The sequence below is a fragment of the Lissotriton helveticus genome, chromosome 3_1, assembly GCF_964261635.1.
Source record: "Lissotriton helveticus chromosome 3_1, aLisHel1.1, whole genome shotgun sequence".
NCBI lineage: Eukaryota > Metazoa > Chordata > Amphibia > Caudata > Salamandridae > Lissotriton > Lissotriton helveticus.
The window spans coordinates 313,615,602-313,637,732 of record NC_136061.1 but is presented as its reverse complement, the minus strand read 5'-3'; the positions used below and the strand labels follow the sequence as shown (position 1 = coordinate 313,637,732).

General features: G+C 47.4%; 1 protein-coding gene across 2 annotated transcripts in view; it reads left to right on the top strand.

Annotated features, from left to right (window-relative positions):
- Window positions 1-22,131, top strand: part of VPS53 (VPS53 subunit of GARP complex) — a 1,098,026-nt gene that overhangs the window by 1,011,406 nt on the left and 64,489 nt on the right. For both annotated transcript variants that reach the window (XM_078679873.1, XM_078679872.1), the window contains one exon: window positions 7,573-7,642. In XM_078679873.1, coding sequence (XP_078535999.1) covers window positions 7,573-7,642 — 70 coding nt within the window. The remainder of the gene's footprint in view (window positions 1-7,572; window positions 7,643-22,131) is intronic.

Genomic DNA, 22,131 nt, shown 5'->3' with positions numbered 1-22,131 from the left:
GTGCCCTGCATATGCAACTTTTTGTGCTCAAAGGTGAGATCTGTCATACAAGGAGCGGCTGCTCCTCCGCTCTGGTACGAGCTTAAACTCCTAAAATGCTCCGGGAGGGAGCTCCACAGCCTGGCTGTCGCCACAGAGGACACTCGCTCCCTCCACCTAACTTTCCTCCACCTAGGGATTCTCACCTTGCTTCGACCAGCCGTTCTCCAGGGTCTACTGGGGACGCGCCAATTAACGGCACGCCTCGGGTAGCTCGACTCCCGCAGATGGAGAGCCTTGTGAACCAAGCAAAGGGCTTTGAAAGACATTTGTTTCCGCGCCGGCAGCCAGTGGAGAGTGCTCAATGCCTCCCTGACTGAACTGTTTAGGCACACCCAAGACCAGCCATGCTGCCGATTTTTCGATGAATTGTAGCTTGTTAAGTGAATGCTGATTGGCATTAGGATAAAGGGCATTACTGTAGTCCAAGCGCGAAGTAATGAGCGCAATGACTATTGAGACCCTAAGCGCTCTCAGAAAAAACAGAAGAATTTTCGTCAAGGACTTAATAATCCGAAAGTGTAATGTAAATGTGTTGGACTTGTAAAGCGCACGGCTGCCCGTAAGCGTCCCGGTGCTGGAGACCGCTGGGGAACCCGTCCTGGCTTTCCCTGTGAGATGGTCCCTTCTGGGTATCTCCAAGATGAAACCAGGCATCCCCGGCGTCTGTGGGGGGCTGTTGTAGAGATGAGGCAAGCTTAATGCCCAGAGTTGCCGAGTGTGATCCCTGTTTAGAGTAGGCACCGAGGCGAGAATTGTCGAGTCCGCTGACCCTGGTCCACAACCCTGCCGCGTCAGGAATTGAACCCTGGTCCCGGGCCGTTCTCTGCTTCTGGGTCTGCCGCCTCTAACCAGTGAGCCACGCCACTTCACTAGCAGGTGCTCACCGTCATATTGACCTGGGTGCCAAATGTCAAGGTGTAATCAAAAAACTCACCCGGATTCTTAGCCGAGGCCACCAGAACATGCAAAGCGCCCCAAGTTCCCGGCCACCATTGGTTGGTCCAAATTGAGTTATCAATTAAAAAAACAACGATCTCGGTTTTCTCCCCATTCATTTTGAGACAGTTCTCCCTCATCCACCTGCTGATTTCTGTCATGCAGGCCCTAAACTTGTCAGCCACCCCTTCCCAGTCATCGAGATGGAAACAATGATCTGGTTGTCATCCCCATAGGACGACACCTGAAAACCAAAAAAGTACCGATTTTGCCAGTGGGGCGACATATAAGTTTTATAATGTAGGGCTGAGGGAGGACCCCTGTGGAACCCTACAGGGAATCTGAAAAGATTTGGTTATGAAATCCCCTCAACTGACCGTAATAGTCCCCTCCACAAGGAAGAACTCCAACAAATCAAGCGCAGCATCCTTCAGCCTGGCCTGATGCCGCCTTTTCACCAAAAGAGATGGAGATAGGGTGTCAAAGGCTGCGGACTAATCCAACAACACCAGAGTAGCCGCACTGTTGTTTTCTATTCCCCGATAGTGTTGTTTTTAAATGAAATGTAAACGATTCTGGTTCGTTAAGTACATACTCTTTTTTTTCTCAGCCTGTATCTATTATATATTTACACATTTTGTTTGCTTCTACTGTGTGGTTCCAACCTCTAGACGGTCGGAGGGCGCAAAGTGCACGATCTTGTATCAGACACAGTGGTCCGAACCATGGATAAGTAAGCCCTTTGCCAGCGTGCACCTGCTGTTCATAACACTCTCTGCTTACCCGTGCAAACAGATGCATACACATGTAATCTCAGCTGACTCTATAACAGGTATGTGCAGCTAACCCAATGGTACAGCTAAGCAAATTCCTCCTTTCTGATAACAGCAGGCTGAAGAGTTATTTTTACGCGCTGTGGGGCCAGCACTGTGGAGACTAATGGGGGTGTGGGTGCGCGGTATCGGCCAGCACTGTGGAGACAGTGCACAACTTCTGGCGGTCGGGGCGTGTGTGGGTTTGAGAGAGAGCTAAAGCTGGCTTGGGCTTTTACATTTTTTTCTGTACGTTTTTTGTGATCCCTGCAAAGGGGCGTTTCGGAAGTAGAGTTGCCTGATTGTGGCAGCGATGGGAAAGGTGTAGGCGTTCCTCCGCAGGGGGCCGGTAATCCGTTTAGTAGACGGATCACTAAGCAGCCAGACTCGGATCCGATGGATGCAGAAGCAAGAGGATGTGGAGAAGGCGGCCGCGTGCACCTGGGACCCCTGTCAGCCAGCAGCGTCCCGGCCGCCCCCACCCTGCGGCGTGGGAAGGCATGCCCTCGCTGCACTCGCTCCATTCATTTAAACACTTTGCCACATGTATGCTCAGGCAGATACCAGCAGGCGTCCACCCCGAGTACTGCTGCGTGAAGTGCAGCTCAGGAGGAGAGGCTCCTGTCTTCTGCTCTCTTGTTTGCAGCGTCTTATGTTGGTGCCTTCGTGGGTACCAGTGCAAAACGGGCGATTTTAAATAATTGTTATACGTGATGCACATAACGCCCAGACCCTGTAACCAAATGATGCTTTAGAAAAGTCCCCTTTCTTCCAAAATGGCAGTTGTTAGTGTTAGTAATTGCGAGTAGTTTTTCTGGTCTCTTTATTTATGCTTAGGTTCTTGTACTCGTCGTCCTGTACTTGTAATGGAGAACACTACAAGTCACAGAATGCAATATAAAGAAGTATAGTATGAGTTGCTGAGGTACATCCCTAGTGCTCCTCTGCCCCCAAAGACCAGGTTCATCATGTTCTTCATGCTCATCCACCGGTGATCCTCCGCAGTAGACCCCCCCCCGGTCTCCCTTATGCACATTATTTATATTGTGCCGCTTACCGCACCTTAGCACTATGCTTCCAACACTGGGTTATGTAGAACAATCCAGTTGGGTGCTGTGATGCCCGTATGTGTGTTAGGTTTGTGTGCATGGATATTGCGTGTCTATTGTACTGAATGCAACTATTTGTTTGCCGGTGTATTGTTCGCTGTGTATTTGTGTATGCTTTTGGTGTGCTCAGTGCACAAATCCTGTGTGCATGCACTATAGAAAACCCCCATCCGCAAGCATTGACAGTGCTTGTTGATTATAGCGCATGATTAAGGAGTGCATGGTTTCTTCTTTTCTCTGTTTTCCCTGGCTCTTGGAGGTCCTTTCAAAGTCTCCTGCTCCTCAGCCCCTGAAGCCTTTTGCATGTGTCTGATTGGAGAGCACAGAAGTGCAGCAGGCATCCTACAGGGGTGCAGCCACGCGTTGGTGCTGTTCTGATTCATAGCATCAGTCATTACTTGCGTGGTACTGCTTACCTATTCCATGGCACTTGAATCGGTCCGGGAATATTCATTTTGCAAACTGAAATCAGACTTGCTTTCTGATCATTTAAGTTCAGTTCCCTATGTACGTAATGTTGAAGGTGAGAAGAATTCAATAACTAAAATAATATATCTTGTGATGTTTTTCTACTGCTTTTATTTTGTGTGTTTATCGGTTATTATCAAGTTTAGTTTTTTATAAATCGACAGTTCTGCTTCGCTTTCTGCCAAGCAATTCACTGAGCAATACAGTGTGGTATTCCTTACACTCCTACAGTCTGGCACCCGTGGCGGCTCCCAGCAGGGGGCGTGTCTCATTCAGATCCTGTAAAGAGCCTGCGTGTGGGTGAAACATGCCCCGCAGGGCCTCCCCGGCCTGACTGCAGGCACGAGGAAGCACTCCAGCCCCTCCCCTCACAATGGAGCTTTGCTTCCTGCCCTGACCCCAGCGAAGAGGCCAGCCCTCCGTGCCAGATGAAAGGCCCCCTGCCCTGTCCGTCTGCCCTGCAGGATGCGTGCCTGCATCCCAGACAGACGGGGCTGCGGTCTGCCTGCTGTGAGCGCGAGGCCCAGCTGTCCCGCACTGAGCTCTGGCTGTCTTTACACCTGAACATTCAGTTTTCAAAGGTCCATCTATCTTCGGTGCCATGATGCCCTCTCTTACCCTCTCCCCTGCACCCTCCACACACACCTGCCCGTCTTTCCTACTGTTATTCATGTCTGGCTCTAGTGATGGTCTCTTCCTGGGGCCAGACTGGAAGTTGTTGTAGGCAACTCTATTTTTAGTTAATCTCCGCAGCCCATTCCTAAACGAGCCTCCTATCAATGCAGTCTATTTTTGTCTGCAGTACAGCTCAGCGTGTCAAGCGATCGCTGCTGAGATCTGTGGGCAACCTCAAGGTCGCAGGTTTGAATCTCAACAGGACTGGCTCAGCCTTTCATCCTTCTGATGTTCGTGCCTTTGAATTGAGCTTCTGCAATGGCCAAAGCCTGTTATTTAAATCGCCAATAATATGACCAAAACTGTGGTAGCAAACGTTGTGTAAAACACATTTCAATAATAGATCCTTAGGTTAATGTGTTTATGGTGAGTTTTTATATAGGTTCGTCTTTTCACCTTGTGGTGACTTTGCAACATTGAAATGTCTTTAGGTTAAAAGTGCAACAGATATTACCTTATATCCAGGATCAGCTGTTGTCATACACAGGAAGCCTCAGGCCACAGTGCCCCAAAAAATGGCTGGTGTAGCATCCAGAGTAAATGAGCTGTAAGAGTCTGGTCTGCTCTTCCAGAGGTTGATCTCTGTGGGGGCCGGTCTCTTCTTCCAGGCGATGGCAGCTGTAAGAGTCTGGACTGCTCTTCCAGAGGTTGATCTCTGTGGGGGCCGGTCTCTTCTTCCAGGCGATGGCAGCTGTAAGAGTCTGGACTGCTCTTCCAGAGGTTGATCTATGTGGGGGCCGGTCTCTTCTTCCAGGCGATGGCAGCTGTAAGAGTCTGGACTGCTCTTCCAGAGGTTGATCTCTGTGGGGGCCGGTCTCTTCTTCCAGGCGATGGCAGCTGTAAGAGTCTGGACTGCTCTTCCAGAGGTTGATCTCTGTGGGGGCCGGTCTCTTCTTCCAGGCGATGGCAGCTTTAAGAGTCTGGACTGCTCTTCCAGAGGTTGATCTCTATGGGGGCCGGTCTCTTCTTCCAGGCGATGGCAGCTGTAAGAGTCTGGACTGCTCTTCCAGAGGTTGATCTCTGTGGGGGCCGGTCTCTTCTTCCAGGCGATGGCAGCTGTAAAAGTCTGGACTGCTCTTCCAGAGGTTGATCTCTGTGGGGGCCGGTCTCTTCTTCCAGGCGATGGCAGCTGTAAGAGTCTGGACTGCTCTTCCAGAGGTTGATCTCTGTGGGGGCCGGTCTCTTCTTCCAGGCGATGGCAGCTGTAAGAGTCTGGACTGCTCTTCCAGAGGCTGATCTCTGTGGGGGCCGGTCTCTTCTTCCAGGCGATGGCAGCTGTAAGAGTCTGGTCTGCTCTTCCAGAGGTTGATCTCTGTGGGGACCGGTCTCTTCTTCCAGGCGATGGCAGCTGTAAGAGTCTGGACTGCTCTTCCAGAGGTTGATCTCTGTGGGGGCCGGTCTCTTCTTCCAGGCGATGGCAGCTGTAAGAGTCTGGACTGCTCTTCCAGAGGTTGATCTCTGTGGGGGCCGGTCTCTTCTTCCAGGCGATGGCAGCTGTAAGAGTCTGGACTGCTCTTCCAGAGGTTGATCTCTGTGGGGGCCGGTCTCTTCTTCCAGGCGATGGCAGCTGTAAGAGTCTGGACTGCTCTTCCAGAGGCTGATCTCTGTGGGGGCCGGTCTCTTCTTTCAGGCGATGGCAGCTGTAAGAGTCTGGACTGCTCTTCCAGAGGTTGATCTCTGTGGGGGCCGGTCTCTTCTTCCAGGCGATGGCAGCTGTAAGAGTCTGGACTGCTCTTCCAGAGGTTGATCTCTGTGGGGGCCGGTCTCTTCTTCCAGGCGATGGCAGCTGTAAGAGTCTGGACTGCTCTTCCAGAGGTTGATCTCTGTGGGGGCCGGTCTCTTCTTCCAGGCGATGGCAGCTGTAAGAGTCTGGACTGCTCTTCCAGAGGTTGATCTCTGTTGGGGCCGGTCTCTTCTTCCAGGCGATGGCAGCTGTAAGAGTCTGGACTGCTCTTCCAGAGGTTGATCTCTGTGGGGGCCGGTCTCTTCTTCCAAGCGATGGCAGCTGTAAGAGTCTGGACTGCTCTTCCAGAGGTTGATCTCTGTGGGGGCCGGTCTCTTCTTCCAGGCGATGGCAGCTGTAAGAGTCTGGACTGCTCTTCCAGAGGTTGATCTCTGTGGGGACCGGTCTCTTCTTCCAGGCGATGGCAGCTGTAAGAGTCTGGACTGCTCTTCCAGAGGTTGATCTCTGTGGGGGCCGGTCTCTTCTTCCAGGCGATGGCAGCTGTAAGAGTCTGGACTGCTCTTCCAGAGGTTGATCTCTGTGGGGGCCGGTCTCTTCTTCCAGGCGATGGCAGCTGTAAAAGTCTGGACTGCTCTTCCAGAGGTTGATCTCTGTGGGGGCCGGTCTCTTCTTCCAGGCGATGGCAGCTGTAAAAGTCTGGACTGCTCTTCCAGAGGTTGATCTCTGTGGGGGCCGGTCTCTTCTTCCAGGCGATGGCAGCTGTAAGAGTCTGGACTGCTCTTCCAGAGGTTGATCTCTGTGGGGGCCGGTCTCTTCTTCCAGGCGATGGCAGCTGTAAGAGTCTGGACTGCTCTTCCAGAGGTTGATCTCTGTGGGGGCCGGTCTCTTCTTCCAGGCGATGGCAGCTGTAAGAGTCTGGACTGCTCTTCCAGAGGTTGATCTCTGTGGGGGCCGGTCTCTTCTTTCAGGCGATGGCAGCTGTAAGAGTCTGGACTGCTCTTCCAGAGGTTGATCTCTGTGGGGGCCGGTCTCTTCTTCCAGGCGATGGCAGCTGTAAGAGTCTGGACTGCTCTTCCAGAGGTTGATCTCTGTGGGGGCCGGTCTCTTCTTCCAGGCGATGGCAGCTGTAAGAGTCTGGTCTGCTCTTCCAGAGGTTGATCTTTGTGGGGGCCGGTCTCTTCTTCCAGGCGATGGCAGCTGTAAGAGTCTGGACTGCTCTTCCAGAGGTTGATCTCTGTGGGGGCCGGTCTCTTCTTCCAGGCGATGGCAGCTGTAAAAGTCTAAACTGCTCTTCCAGCTGTAGGAGTCTGGCTTATTCTTCCAGCGGATGACAGCCCGGTCTTTCCAGAGAACCGTAGCTGTCGGAGCCCGCTCTCCTCTCCCAGGGGATGACAGCTGTAAGAGGCTGGTCTTTTCCGTGTGAAAAGAACGCAATAAAAAATAACAGGTGACTTGACCTCTGCAAGATGACCTTCGGTGATTAACTCTATGATTTACATGCAATTTGAGTAAAGCGGGGCCAAGTTCCACTCTGTCACCCAGGAAGTAACTGGCCGTTACCCCACCAGCACCAAATCTCTCAAAGCCAATGTTACACCTCAGAGAGCATAATAGAACTCTTGGGAGAACACTCCGATAGGAATCTTATATAATGAAGAAAAAACATCTACTCTGCAGTTACTTTAAAAGTTTCGATATTGTGTAACACTCTTAAGATTAATTAATAAATATAAATATTGCTATCATTTGATTTGAGCTACTTTTTTATGTTGTGAGTTTTAATATGCAGTTAATGCAAAGGGCAATTATTATCACATGTGTGATCGGAAAATATTTGTTTTCACAGCTCCTTCATTCCCAAATTCATCAACCATCTGTTCCGATGCAAGCCTATCAGTATGGTGGGGGCTGAGCAGGTAGGTCTGCTTTCACCCAGCTTATCTCCTTCTTTGCAGTTTGCTCCCTGTGAAAAGAATGCATGTTAGCATGTCCACTGGGGGGTTTCATTCCTGTGTTTGTTGTCAGTCATTGGGAAATTGATCAACTGCTGTTATTTCCACCAAAAATCTCTGCAAACTGTTGCCAATTAGGTAAAGACTAGTAGCCCATTTACATCACCTATGTTGTCTGGACAATGAGCACTGTTCATATTCACTTTACAATCAATATGGCAATGGAGAGTTGATGTCTGGTGTAAAAGCAGATCCACAGATAGATATTTCTGATGGATATTTCCAGCCCCAGATTCCTCACCCTTTGAATATTCACCCCATGTATCATACTGGATCCGGAAACTCAAAAATAGTACTCCAGCTCGCCGGTAAGTGGTGTAGCTCCACATCGACGACATTCCGCTCCGGAAGTGAAGCTCAGCTGCATACTTGATACAAGACCTCCCAGGTGTGCTAAAGTTAGTTCCTTTCTTCCCATGCCTTTCAGAAGCAGATCTGTAGCTCTCCAGTGCCTAGATGAAACCAAAAGCCATACAGAACTACGAGATGAAACTCTGCATCACCAAGCATCGGAACCCTTCATGATGCCGTGACGATAGTCAACGGGTAAGTCAAAAGGAAGCAAAAAAAATCAAAGCAGGAATTAACCCATTCCTGCCCCTCTCAGACTCCAGAGAGTGCCCAGGGTGTGTCCGTGCCTCTTGGTTTCTCTCCTAAACTACTAAAAAAAGAGGATTGAGAGTTTTGTTCCAATGCAATCCACATATCTGGGTCTGTTGGCGACAACGGCGCAAATAGAGCCCATTAAGGAGGCCACGCTGCTCATATTTGGCACGCTTCCAGCTCCATCTGACATGCTTGTATTCCCCAAAGATCTGCAGAGGCCTCTAGCCGGGGTCCCATAGGTGGGTTCACCCTCAACTTTGTCTGTGCCTCTTGAACCCTCTTTGGGTTCGTACCAGCTACAGAGCATGCTTTGTTTCCAGTGCCACTTCCTGAAAAGTTCCTTTCACATTGACTCTGTTACCGCCGAAAGAGCTGTTATCTTTAGAGGTCCCTGACTCAGAGCAGGCTACATCTCAGCCTTGACCAAGGCCACACTCCGATCCTTCTGGAGCACAGCCTAGAGCCAATCATTCGGACTCTAGTGCCTTGCCTTTACCACACGGCAGTGCTCATACTCTACATCAGCTGTGTGGGCCAGATTGAGACAATAATGAGTGCGATGATGGAGATGAATTTTCCCTACAATACGATAAGTATAATTGATATGTCGAATTACAGGATGCAAGTGGCCTGGACAACTCCCCACACACTGTACTTGTCTGTACCCCTGGTCCTGCTACAAAGTAGAGTCAACCCAAGAGCCTTCCCCACGACTCCTCCAGACCATGAGTCTAAACACATGAAAACTTTTGGCAAGCTCATGTTTTTATCGGCTAGTCTTGCTGTTTGCGCAGATAATGCTTGCTGCCTTATGGGCTGCTACAGCCATCCTTTATGGGATGCAGTTGGTGAAACCCTACCAGTAGTTCCAGGTGACCTATGGGCATTTTTAGCCCAAAACGTACAGGGCGGTGGGATGCAGCAACATTTCTTATAAGGTTGGACAATGTGCAGAAGCATGGTGCTTTAGCTCCACGCCTGGATGAGATGTACAGTCTTCTCCTGGGATGTCCAAGGATCTTCAATGGACATGCTATTTAATGAACTCTCGCCTTTTGGTGAGAAAACGGGCTTGGCCCTGGAAAGCTTTAAGGAAAGTCATGCCACAACACGTTCCTAGGACTGTCTGCCCCTACCAGGCAATTTTCTCAGCAATTTTGCCTCTTTTGTGGGTACACAAGAGTATTCCAACAGTGTCAATCTTAGTTCCCGCCACCGGCACAACAACCTTTTAAGCCATTTCATGTCCGAGGCCGTGGCACCCATAGACCACGTTTTGGGCATCAGGGACAACCTATAGCTCAGTTTACTGCCCCTCCAGAAACCACAAAACCACTTTAATGTTCCTCCAAGGGTGGCGAGACATCACTTCAGATACATGGGTCCTCTATATTGTCACGCTGCTTTATGCCTTCCCATTTCTTGCTACCCTGCCACACTTTCACTCCTTAAATGCAGCCAAAGGAGGAACACATGTCCATTGTGCAGCAGAAAATGAAGGCCCTATTGGCCAAAGGAGCAATAGAGAGGGTTCTGGCCTTGGATGTAGGAACTGGGTGTTACTTCCACTACTTCCTTGTGCCAAAGAAGGACGCAGGACTTCCTCCTAGTTTAGATCTCTGCCTTCTAAACATCTTCCTGTGAAAGGACAAATTCAAGATTCAAGATGCTCATGCTGGCCCAGGTCTTGTTTTTCTGTATCCCGGAGACTAGCTAGTGGTACTGGACTTGCAGGACATGTTTTTCCATAGTCCTGTCTTGCAGGCTCATAGACATTGGCTGCAATTGCCAGTGGGCTAGGAGCATTTTCTATTTCTGTGCTCCTCTTGGGCTTTGCTAGTGGTGGTTGCAGCACACCTTTGGACATCAGGGGGTACCAGTCTTTGGCATACCTCTATGACTGGCTATTGAAGGCTTACTCTCCCCAGGCAGTTGTAGACCTCTAGAAAATGGCAAGCCTCCTAACCTCATTTGCGTTCACTCTCAGCACGCCAAAGTTACATCTGACTCCTTCACAGATGCTCCGTTTCATAAGAGCTATCTGAATCCGGTGCACTTTCGTGCCTTCATCACAGAGTGGTGAATCCAGGACTTTCTGACTAAGATTCAGATGTTTCAGCCTATGTCTTTGATCTCAGTGAGGATGGCGTTGAGGATGCTGGGTCTGTTGGACTCCTGCTTCCCACTAGTTTAGCAAGCCAGAAAGCACATATATCCTCTGAGAGGGACCTGAAGTCCTAGTGGTCACTGCACCAGGGGAGCCTCTCTGATTCCATCCATATTTCGGAGGAGACTGAAACAGATCTGCGGTGGTGGCTGCTGGACCGCGATTTGGTCATTGGCAGACCCCCTCTCATTACTCCACCCAGAGCTGACCATGCTCATGGATGCATCACTACTGGGCTGGGGAAGCCACCTGGGAGAGAATGAAATCAGAGGTCTCTGGTGGAAATATGCCTCCACATCAATTTGCCTGAGTTGCCAGTGATCCACTTGGCATGGAAGGCTTTCCTACCATCCAACCATCCAGGGGAGACTAGCGCAGGTTCTCCTAATTTGTTTCCACTGAAACTCTTTGTGATGCCACAGTGAAACTTAAATTTTGTTCTCACTATTCTTGTGTGTACCCCGTTTGAGCGAATGCATAGTTGCTTTTCCATCTCTTGACCCTGAAAACTGTTTTTCTGGTCGCTATCACATCAGCTAATCACATGAGTAAGTTGAAGGCACTTTCGGTTCAGCTGACCTAAACCACATTCTTTCCAGACAAACTGGTGTTGAGAACTCGTAGTAACACCTTTCCATGTTTGGCAGGCTATCACTCTTCCAACTTTCCTTACACCACCTCAACCCTCGAAAGATACTCCCCGGTTTATATCCCAAGGAAGCCCTCAGTTTTTACATTGATTGTATCAAAGACCATTGGGTGAGTAATCAACTTTGTGGGTTTCTCTGAAGCAAAAAAGGGCAAGCCAGTGCAGAAAAGAACAATCTCCAGCTGTTTAGTCCTCTGTACTAAACTCTGCTATGTCCTAGCTCAAAACAGCCACCTGAAGAATTACAGGCTAATTCTACTTTGCCAAGGCTGCTACTATTGAGCTGGCACATAAAGTATCTGCCCTGGATATCTGTCAGGTTACTATGTGGGCATCAGTGCACATGTTTGCGAAGCACTCTTGCCATGATAGTCAGGTCCGTAGAGATGGGCATTTCGCCCGCTTGGTCCTGCAGGACTTTTGGTCAGAACCATTCCACAGACCCAGCGCCTGGGAAGGTATTGCTTGGTATACATTCAGGTGAGGAATCAATGGTTATAAGCATCCAAGAGAAGAACAAATTACTTACCTTCGGTAAAGCTTTCTGGTGGATACTCTAACCGCAGATTCCTCACGGACCCTTCCACCTACCCGTTCTGTGGAATTGCCTCTTTTTCAATTTAAGAAGATCACAAATTCGAAATTTACACACTGGTCAAGCCTCTGCATCTGAGGGTGTGGATAAGCCATTGAACATAATTGATATCAGCGTTCCTGAGTTGCGCTTTTATGCTGCCCTGCTTGTCACTTATATAACAGAATGATGTTCATGCAGAGCAGTGCAACGCCACCTACTGGTGCACATGATTATTGCTTTTGAGTTTAATTATCCAGTCGAACACCTGGGAGAATATTCACAAGGTGAGGAATCTGCCGCTAGATAGAGTATCCACCAGGAAGAGCATTATCAACTTGTTCTTTTGACCCTGTAATCTGTGTGTACAGGCGGAAGGCCATACTGGAGGAGATGGGAGTCCGGGTTACAAACCACGGTCAGCCGCTGCACGTGCATCGATTAGCTCTACATGTCTTGAACTTTCACCTGACACTATTGGAAAGTTACATGCAGGGACTGGGGAGCTGCTGGAGGAGATGAGTTTCCATCCTCTTCCTCCTTGTCTAAATGCTGTGTAGAAACTGCCGGACTCGCGCAGATAGTAGCGATACCCTTGCTCATACGGCTGCATCTGTAAAACAAGCATGTGCAATGCAACGGTCTCGGCTTTAGTGAAGCTTAAGCAATTCTGTTTGTAATTAGGTAGCTTTTAGCTTTGCTTTTATTAGTGTGTTTTTAACATTTATGTACATACCATGCATATGTATGTATATGTATGGATGCATTAATATTGGTATTTATATAGATATGCAGATGTTTATATATGTTTATATCTGTATGTGTGTATATATATATTCACTGAAAAAACCATAGGTTATAGACCATATATAGTTAGGAATTTGCATTTACAAAACCTTGAAAATTCACTGAAAAAACCATAGGTTAGAGACCATATATAGTTAGCTGGACATTTTATTGACATAAAACCAATGAAATTCCATATATAGTTAGTTGCACTAACTATATATCGCGCACCCGCAATCCACTGCTGATGATGTCACATATTACATCATTCATGACATGGTCAGTGACATCACTGATGACATCACTGATGACATCTCAAATGACATCACTGATGACATCACTATTGACATCTCAAATGACATCACTGATGACATCATCTAGTGTCTGTGTGTTTTTGTAAAGTTTAAATATGTTTTACATATTGAAGAATGAGTGGATGTATGGAAGACTGAGTGTGTGTGTGGCTGGCTGGGAGGTGTGTGACTCTGTGCATATCAATGTGTACTTGTATCAGTGATTGTATAAGAGAGTAATTATGTGTTAGTATATGTGTGAAAAGTATGGTGTTCTGTGTTTAACTGTATAGATGAGGAAATCGAAGTGTGATTGATTCTTCACAGGACTGACTAGGTGTATGAGTGCATATGATAGTGTTGTAATAATGAGTAACTGTATGTATGAGTGATTGTATGGGTGAATGAGTGAATGTGTGTGTAGACGTAGGAATCAGTGAGTGCGTATGTAGTAACTGGTATTGGTGTGTCATGATGTCATCAGTGATGTCATTTGAGATGTCATCAGTGATGTCATTTGAGATGTCATCAGTGATGTCATCAGTGATGTCACTGAAGTATGGTGTTCTGTGTTTAACTGTATAGATGAGGAAATGGAAGTGTGATTGATTCTTTACAGGACTGACTAGGTGTGTGAGTAACTCCATGGATGAGTGGCAGTGTGTGAGTGTCTGCATAGGTGTATGGGTGCATATGATAGTGTTGTAATAATGAGTGACTGTATGTATGAGTGATTGTATGGGTGAATGAGTGAATGTGTGTGTAGACGTAGGAATCAGTGAGTGCGTATGTAGTAACTGGTATTGGTGTGTCATGTCATCAGTGATGTCATTTGAGATGTCATCAGTGATGTCATCAGTGATGTCATTTGAGATGTCATCAGTGATGTCATCAGTGATGTCACTGACCATGTCATGAATGATGTAATATGTGACATCATCAGCAGTGGATTGCGGGTGCGCGATATATAGTTAGTGCAACTAACTATATATGGAATTTCATTGGTTTTATGTCAATAAAATGTCCAGCTAATTATATATGGTCTCTAACCTATGGTTTTTTCAGTGAATTTTCAAGGTTTTGTAAATGCAAATTCCTAACTATATATGGTCTATAACCTATGGTTTTTTCAGTGAATTTCATTGGTTTTTTAAAAGCTAATATCTATAGCTGTAAAATATATTCTTTATTACGTGACGTATCACGTAGCCACGTGAGACGCCTCATGACGCGTTGCATAACCGTGACGTATCGGCTCTGCAGCGCAAACAAAACCCGTAACGTAAGCGTGCCGGAGCACGCTTACAGATATATATTTTTTTTTAACCTTAATTAGACAAAATCCACACGTGCACATATCTTGAGGCCTTGCAAAGGCACATCAAACAAACAGTCCCTACAATTCTGCCAAGTTTGCTGGAAATCTATTCCCTTACTTTTTTTTTTACTGTTTCTCTTGGTTTTCCCCTTGTTACGCTTACCGGGACGCTACCCGGTACGCGAACCGGATGCTCCAAAAACACAAGATGGCGGACTCCCGTTACGCTGCCGGTTAGCTGCCCGGTTCGCGTACCGGGAAGCGCCTCTACCGCGAAAAATCGCGGGGGACTTTAATATCCCCCTCATCAATCCTAGGGGGTCAGGAGGGGTTTACCTTGCCCCCTTTCCTTCATTTCCCCCTTCTTTTTTCACCACATCTTGTCTCTCGAACCTACTGAGAGACAAGATGGCGGCCACTCCGGACTGTTTATAATGTTGACAGCTACGATGCCGGTTAGCTGCCCGGTTAGCTGCCCGGTGAGCTGCCCGGTTCACGTACCGGGACGCGCCTCTACGGCGTAAAATCGCAAAAAAATAATTTTTTTTTTTTGCCCCGCGGGGCACTTTAATATCCTCCTCATCAATCCTAGGGGGTCAGGAGTGGTCTACCTTGCCCCCTTTCCTTCATTTCCCCCTTCGTTTTTCACCACATCTTGTCTCTCGATCGTACCGAGAGACAAGATGGCGGCCGCTCCGGACTGTTTAGAATGTTGACAGACACCGGAGAGCCAATCAGCTTCGCTTCGCGAAGTTCCGTTACGCGTCAGGTACGCGAACCGGGGCAGTAACCGGAGCGCTGTCACAGATATATATATTTTTTTAAACGTTAATTTCTCAAAATCCACTGGAGCACATATATTGAGACATAGCAAAGGCACGTCGGGCAAACCATATCTACAATTTTGCCAAGTTTCATGTAAATCTATTCAGCCGTTCGAGCTAAAAGTGAGTCCAACCGCCCTATGGAAAAATGAATGGGAAAAATGCGTTTTGGGACCCCCCCTTTTTTCTCAGCCCCCCCTTGGCGAAACCCCCCCAAATTGTTAGGGGCTGCTCAGAAACAAGTATGGTAAATGCATTTGCGTTGTGAAAACCACGATGACGAGAGAGGTAAGTGGGTTTGTGTTAATTTTTTCGTGGGTTAGTGATTGTGTAGTGTTGTGTAGTGTAGTGTTGTGTTAGTGTAGTGTAGAGTTGTGGTGGTTGTTTAGTGTAGGGTCATGCTGGGGGTAGTGTTTTAGGGTTTAGGGTTGTGTTGTAGTGTTTGCGTAGTGTAGGGTCATGCTGGGGGTAGTGTTTTAGGGTTTAGGGTAGTGTTGTAGTGTTTGCGTAGTGTAGGGTCATGCTGGGGGTAGTGTTTTAGGGTTTAGGGTTGTGTTGTAGTGTTTGCGTAGTGTAGGGTCATGCTGGGGCTAGTGTTTTAGGGTTTAGGGTAGTGTTGTAGTGTTTGCGTAGTGTAGGGTCATGCTGGGCGTAGTGTTTTAGGGTTTAGGATAGTGTTGTAGTGTTTGCGTAGCGTAGGGTCATGCTGGGGGTAGTGTTTTAGGGTTTTGGGTAGTGTTGTAGTGTTTGCGTAGTGTAGGGTCATGCTGGGGTGTAGTATTTTAGGGTTTAGGGTAGTGTTGTAGTGTTTGCGTAGTGTAGGGTCATGCTGGGGGTAGTGTTTTAGGGTTTTGGGTAGTGTTGTAGTGTTTGCGTAGTGTAGGGTCATGCTGGGGTGTAGTGTTTTAGGGTTTTGGGTAGTGTTGTAGTGTTTGCGTAGTGTAGGGTCATGCTGGGGGTAGTGTTTTAGGGTTTTGGGTAGTGTTGTAGTGTTTGCGTAGTGTAGGGTCATGCTGGGGGTAGTGTTTTAGGGTTTAGGGTTGTGTTGTAGTGTTTGCGTAGTGTAGGGTCATGCTGGGGCTAGTGTTTTAGGGTTTAGGGTAGTGTTGTAGTGTTTGCGTAGTGTAGGGTCATGCTGGGGGTAGTGTTTTAGGGTTTAGGGTAGTGTTGTAGTGTTTGCGTAGTGTAAGGTCATGCTGGGGTGTAGTGTTTTAGGGTTTTGGGTAGTGTTGTAGTGTTTGCGTAGTGTAGGGTCATGCTGGGGGTAGTGTTTTAGGGTTTAGGGTAGTGTTGTAGTGTTTACGTAGTGTAGGGTCATGCTGGGGGTAGTGTTTTAGGGTTTAGGGTTGTGTTGTAGTGTTTGCGTAGTGTAGGGTCATGCTGGGGGTAGTGTTTTAGGGTTTAGGGTTGTGTTGTAGTGTTTGTGTAGTGTAGGGTCATGCTGGGGGTAGTGTTTTAGGGTTTAGGGTAGTGTTGTAGTGTTTGCGTAGTGTAGGGTCATGCTGGGGTGTAGTGTTTTAGTGTTTTGGGTAGTGTTGTACTGTTTGCGTAGTGTAGGGTCATGCTGGGGGTAGTGTTTTAGGGTTTAGGGTAGTGTTGTAGTGTTTGCGTAGTGTAGGGTCATGCTGGGGGTAGTGTTTTAGGGTTTAGGGTAGTGTTGTACTGTTTGTGTAGTGTAGGGTCATGCTGGGGGTAGTGTTTTAGGGTTTAGGGTAGTTTAGTTGTTTAGTGTATGCTAAAGGCATATTCGCTCTAAAAGTTTTCGTTATTTTAATTTGCGGCCTAATAGTACATGCAGGATTTTTTTTGCGGACTGATGGTATGCGGGATTTTGTCATATATTCGCTAATCATACTTTCTATGGCAAAATGAACCCCCTCATTTTGTTCCTTTTTAAATTAAATGTTTTAAGAGTTACCACTTTATTCCAATCAAGATGGCTTCAGGTGTGCCATACCTTTGTAATAAGTAGGACTGTTAGCACTCTAGTTGTTCTATAGAACACTCTGGGACATTCTGTCATTGGGCTATAGTTGGGCTACATCTGGCTGATATTTGGGCTACATTTGTTTTTTTTGTCTCTGGTGGCCATCTTTGGGCTACATTGGGCTACATTTGGGCTCCAACATATATATAGCCCAATGTAGCCCAATATATATTTTTCAAAGTTAATTTTCGTAAAAACCACTGGAGCCTATATCTTGAGACATAGCAAAGGCACATCGGGCTACCAGTCCCTACAATTTTGCCAAGTTTGGTGTAAATCCATTCATCCGTTCAGGCTAAAAGTGAGGCCAACCGCCCTATGGAAAATTGCATGGGAAAAACACGTTTTGGGACCCCCCTTTTTTCTCGGCCCCCCCTTGACGAAACCCCCCCAAATTTTCAGGGGCTGCTCAGAAACAAAATGTTCCATTTTCCTGAAAATTTCAGCCAATTCTGTCCTCAAACGCCAAAGTTATTCGACATAGAATTTTCAAAAATCCCATAGGAAAAAAATCCTAACTATATATACCTACTGGCTATCGCCAGTAGGTAATATACACACATACATATGCATATATATGCATGTTATGTACATGAAAGTTTTACAAACAGTAATAAAAGTAAAGCTAAAAAGCCACCTGTTTACAAACAGAATTGCTTTAAGTGTAATAAAGATGAGACCTATTGCACTGACCCTGCAGGGTGGCTGCGACAATGCGGGCCAGAGCAGCCTGTCGTTAAAAACAGAAGGGTGAAATACTGAAACAATGTGCGATAGTCGGGACAGGCCTTCCCATTGTGTGTTGCGCTTTTCACACACTGTATTCATATCGCGATACCGCTGTGTGTTGGCGCCGCCAACCTGTTCTTCCAGACATGCCCGAAGCTGCCAAGAACTGCTGGGAGTTCGGGCAAGAAACTGTGTCCAGGTTTGAAAGGACCATGCATCGTGCACAGCTCTCGTGTATGGCGCCTCGAGGTACATACCGAGGCACAGGTGTTGCGTGGCTGGATTAGTTTTGAATGGACTGGTGTCACGTGGCTGGATTCGTTTTGAATGGACTGGTGTCACGTGGCTGGATTAGTTTTGAATGGACTGGCGTCACGTGGCTGGATTAGTTTTGAATGGACTGGCGTCACGTGGCTGGATTAGTTTTAAATGGACTGGTGTCACGTGCCTGGAATAGTTTTGAATGGACTGGCGTCACTTGGCTGGATTCGTTTTTAATAGACTGGCGTCACGTGGCTGGATTAGTTTTAAATGGACTGGTGTCACGTGGCTGGATTAGTTTTGAATGGACTGGCGTCACGTGGCTGGATTAGTTTTGAATGGACTGGTGTTGCATGGCTGGATTCGTTTTGAATGTACTGGTGCTGCATGGCTGGATTCGTTTTGAATGGACTTGTGTTGTGTGGCTGAATTCGTTTTGAATCTACTAGTGTTGCATGGCTGGGTTCATTTTGACTGATCCGGTGTGGAATGTCTGGGTTCTTTGTGAATGGTCTGGTGTTGCGTGGTAGGATGCTTTATGAATGAACTAGTTTCTGCTCTAGTTCAGCGGCCAGCAAGAAGGCATGTGCGTCATAAGGGTGGGTACCATAATGTTCTAGACCTGGATACCTCTGCAGTTCCCATAAGGCCTATGCAAGATGGCCCCTGAAAACGCCTGCTCGCCGGGCCCTCCTTGTGCAGCACCTGGTCTCCTAGTCTGACCGGAGGTGAGCGGTGCCTTGTACTGATAACCCTGGGTTATCTGTGGCTGCTCTTCTCAATCCATGCTGGAGTCTGCGAGTTTATTGGTCGTGTTAACCAGTGAATCCGTCTGTGTATTTCAAACAGATGTGACCTTCTCCTGCTTTTTGACATATACTTTATGGCCTGATTTCCACCTAAGCTCCCACATTCAGACCGTGCCCTTTCCACAACAATTTTGAAATGTGGTTGTTTCCATGAGTCTGCTGTTTGTTGTAGAGTAGCCTGGGGAGGCGAGGGAGGGGAGAAAGAGCGTGGAGTCCTTGAATGTGACATTTAAAATTAGGTAGTAGTATTATGACGTAACATTGATTTGTTTCCAGTTGGCCCCTGATACAAACTATTTTGATACCTATTACTTTTAACTTGAATTTAAGGTGCAGCTTCACGTTTGCTTTTACTCCAGAGAGGTTTGTCCTCTTTAGAGCCCGTGTTTGGTGTTGGGAGTTTGTAAACTGAAAACCCCAGAAACACAGCTGTGGATTGGAAGTGCTGAGAAGACTAACGTCTTCACACTATTAGTTGTCATATGAATGTGCATTATTAATGCACTCTGCGCAAGGCGTTAACAGAAACACAGAAACTGATGACGCTAACCACTATTCATTTCCTATCCTGCAATTCTGGCCTGAGATGAAAGAGACCTCTATGTAAAGATGATCTGGGGCAATTAACACCTATTAATGCCCGGCAGCGTTAATGCCATAAGGCTACTAACATAACTCTCACCTCGACCCATGCCTGATTAATATCCCTGCTTCACAATCTCATTGACTTTAAAGAGGCAGTAAAGAGTTGTTCGCAGAAGCATTTTGATTGGCTGATGCAGGTATCCGCTCACCATACAGAGTTCTGATATGGAAACTTAATCCGTCACTAGTCCTGATCTCTGTGTACTTTTACCTGAATGAATACATGTATGTTTGAGTACAACAGGCTATAGAGGTGGGGGCTAGGGGGTAGGGGGTAGAAACCTCCCCCACACGGGCTTCTGTTCGCTTGTGTGTGAGTATCGGACGCTGCGCACGAGCACCGTTGGAAGGAACATCAGCCCATATGTTTTCCGTATGAATGAGGGCACAGGGGGAGGGGGGACAGTTGTGATTGGAGACAGCAGCAGTGTGTGCAACTATCACTACCGTTAGCGCGCTATAGCAACCGGGTGAAAACAGCAGTAAATATTGTGCTATGCGGAGGAAAAGACAATCTTTAAACAAGCTTCGACGCTTATCAGCGCCGCGCGCCCCTCTGCAGACTCCCCCTGCATTCCAGAGAGGCGCGCGACGCGATCCTGTCCGCCCTGCGATGTTGTGGAGACAAGACCTGGCCGCGCGCACAACGTTATCCTATTGGGAAACGCTGCGCGCGGCCAGGTCTTGTCTCCCTTCGACGTCTCAGACTGCTGAGACGCCGACAATAGTTCTCGGCGAGAACGCGCTTTCAGCGTGTTATAGCCGAGCCCTAAAAAAAAGTGGTCAGAGAAGACAAATAGCAATCTTTTCAGGTCCTGTTCTCCAGCGAGCAGAAGGGGCAAAAAAAGTACAGTTGGCGAGTCACATGGCCAGCCTCAGTTCCAATCTATGATAGCGTTGAGGCTGAAGTGGTAGAAGATGGAGAGTTGCTAGAAGCGCAAAATTTTAATTTATCCAGGCCATGGTCATCCACAGGGCCTACCTCACCCCCCACCGCTTGGACAAAATTTTCCCACAAACCCGACACCATTGCCCTAGGTGCTATGCGGAAGGGGTGGGTATAGCACACATGCTGTGGTCCTGCCCCCACCTGAGGTGCTTCTGGGACTCGGTGGGACGACTCATCTCTGCAGCGATACAAGGGACATCGCTAATACTATGGAGGTATGCATTTTAGGCCTACATAAGTTCCCCTCGAAACACAAAGTGCAGTTCCGCTTTGTAAACCTGTCATTGATCCTAGCAATAAGGGCCATCACCATGTGGTGGAAATCTACAAAATCACCCCCCCCCCCTCCACCCCCACATATGTGGCATGGAGAAGTTATCAGATGGGGAAGTGCGGAAAGTTCAGCTTTAAGGCGTGAGGAGGCCAGAGGCCTACCTAAAATCCTGATAACGTTGGAGTGGAATACAATACTAGAATCCTTAAAAACGCAAGAGATGGATGTGGTGGAATCCCGTTCCAACTCGCAGTAACACCCTCAGTCCCCATGAACCTATATAGTACACGTTACTGATAATTTTGTTTGTTTTTCCTTCATTGCTAGATCCTAATACAAAAAAGCACTGGGAGGGATATGTCTCTCCGATTACTTATGCAACGGTTGATATTGGACTGTATACATTGGTTGACTCTGTGTAGACGGCCTCTTTTTTAGATTATTTACATGTGCTCAATGGACTGGAGGGGGGGGTTTGTTTGTTGGGGAAGTTTTGTTTTATTACTGCAGACAATGTCAATGTATGGTGCATATAGAAGCCCAACTTGGAGGACATGAATACTTGAACGTTGCCATGTATGTCCTGGCCGTTTTTCCTTTACCGAATCACAGCCTTGCCCACCTATTGGTGCAGATCGTACTGCCGTGAATACTGCTGTAGAGGGTATGGCATCCTATTTTACGTCACGAATGTAATGAATATATGTAATTGCCACAGCCACGAGTTGGGGAACCCATTTTGTATGTCTGTGAAAGATACTATTGTGTTGTGTTGTACAATATATAAAAACTGTGAATGAAACTATGGTTAATAAAAAAAGTGGTAGAAGATGGAGGGCCGCTCTTCAGGCTTATGGCAAAGAAGCAGGAAAAGGTGAGATAGTCCAATGAGATGCCGGTATTAGAAAGTGAGTGGCACCCCACCATGGTGGATTAGAAGATATTTATGTAGTACTGATTGATGCTATTATGAACCTTGACTCAAGGGTGGAATTACTATCTAACCTGAGGGGACCCAGCCAATGGTGCTGCCCCACCCTTTCGCTCACTGCAGCGACGTGAGGAATGTTGAGGGAGTTGGTGGTGCCTTAGAACAGGCGTAAGCAACAGTTGCGTCATAAGGCATTTTAACTTCCTTGGAGTAGCAAACGGAGCAATCCCACCTCAGACGGCTCAGTAATGATGGCTTTCATCACCAATAATGGTTTTGTGGCTTTGTTACTAGCGGTACTTAGCCAAAGGTAATGATGCTGTAGTGTAGCCATCTCCACTTTTTGCTGTTCTGAGCAAAATACTTAGGCTAGGAAAAGGGCACTGCTGGAGATAAAGAAACAATTAACTGCTAATAGAAAGTCTCTTCATGTGGCTTTCCAGTAAAATTGAAGGTAGGTCAAAAAATAAAGCAATATGTTTATTCCAATCTGAATTGCTGGTTGATAGGTAGGACTGAATTTCATGGCTTCTTAGATTTAGCAATCTTTTTAGGTCTCGCTTGCGTTGCAGCGCATGCGCTGCTCGCTCA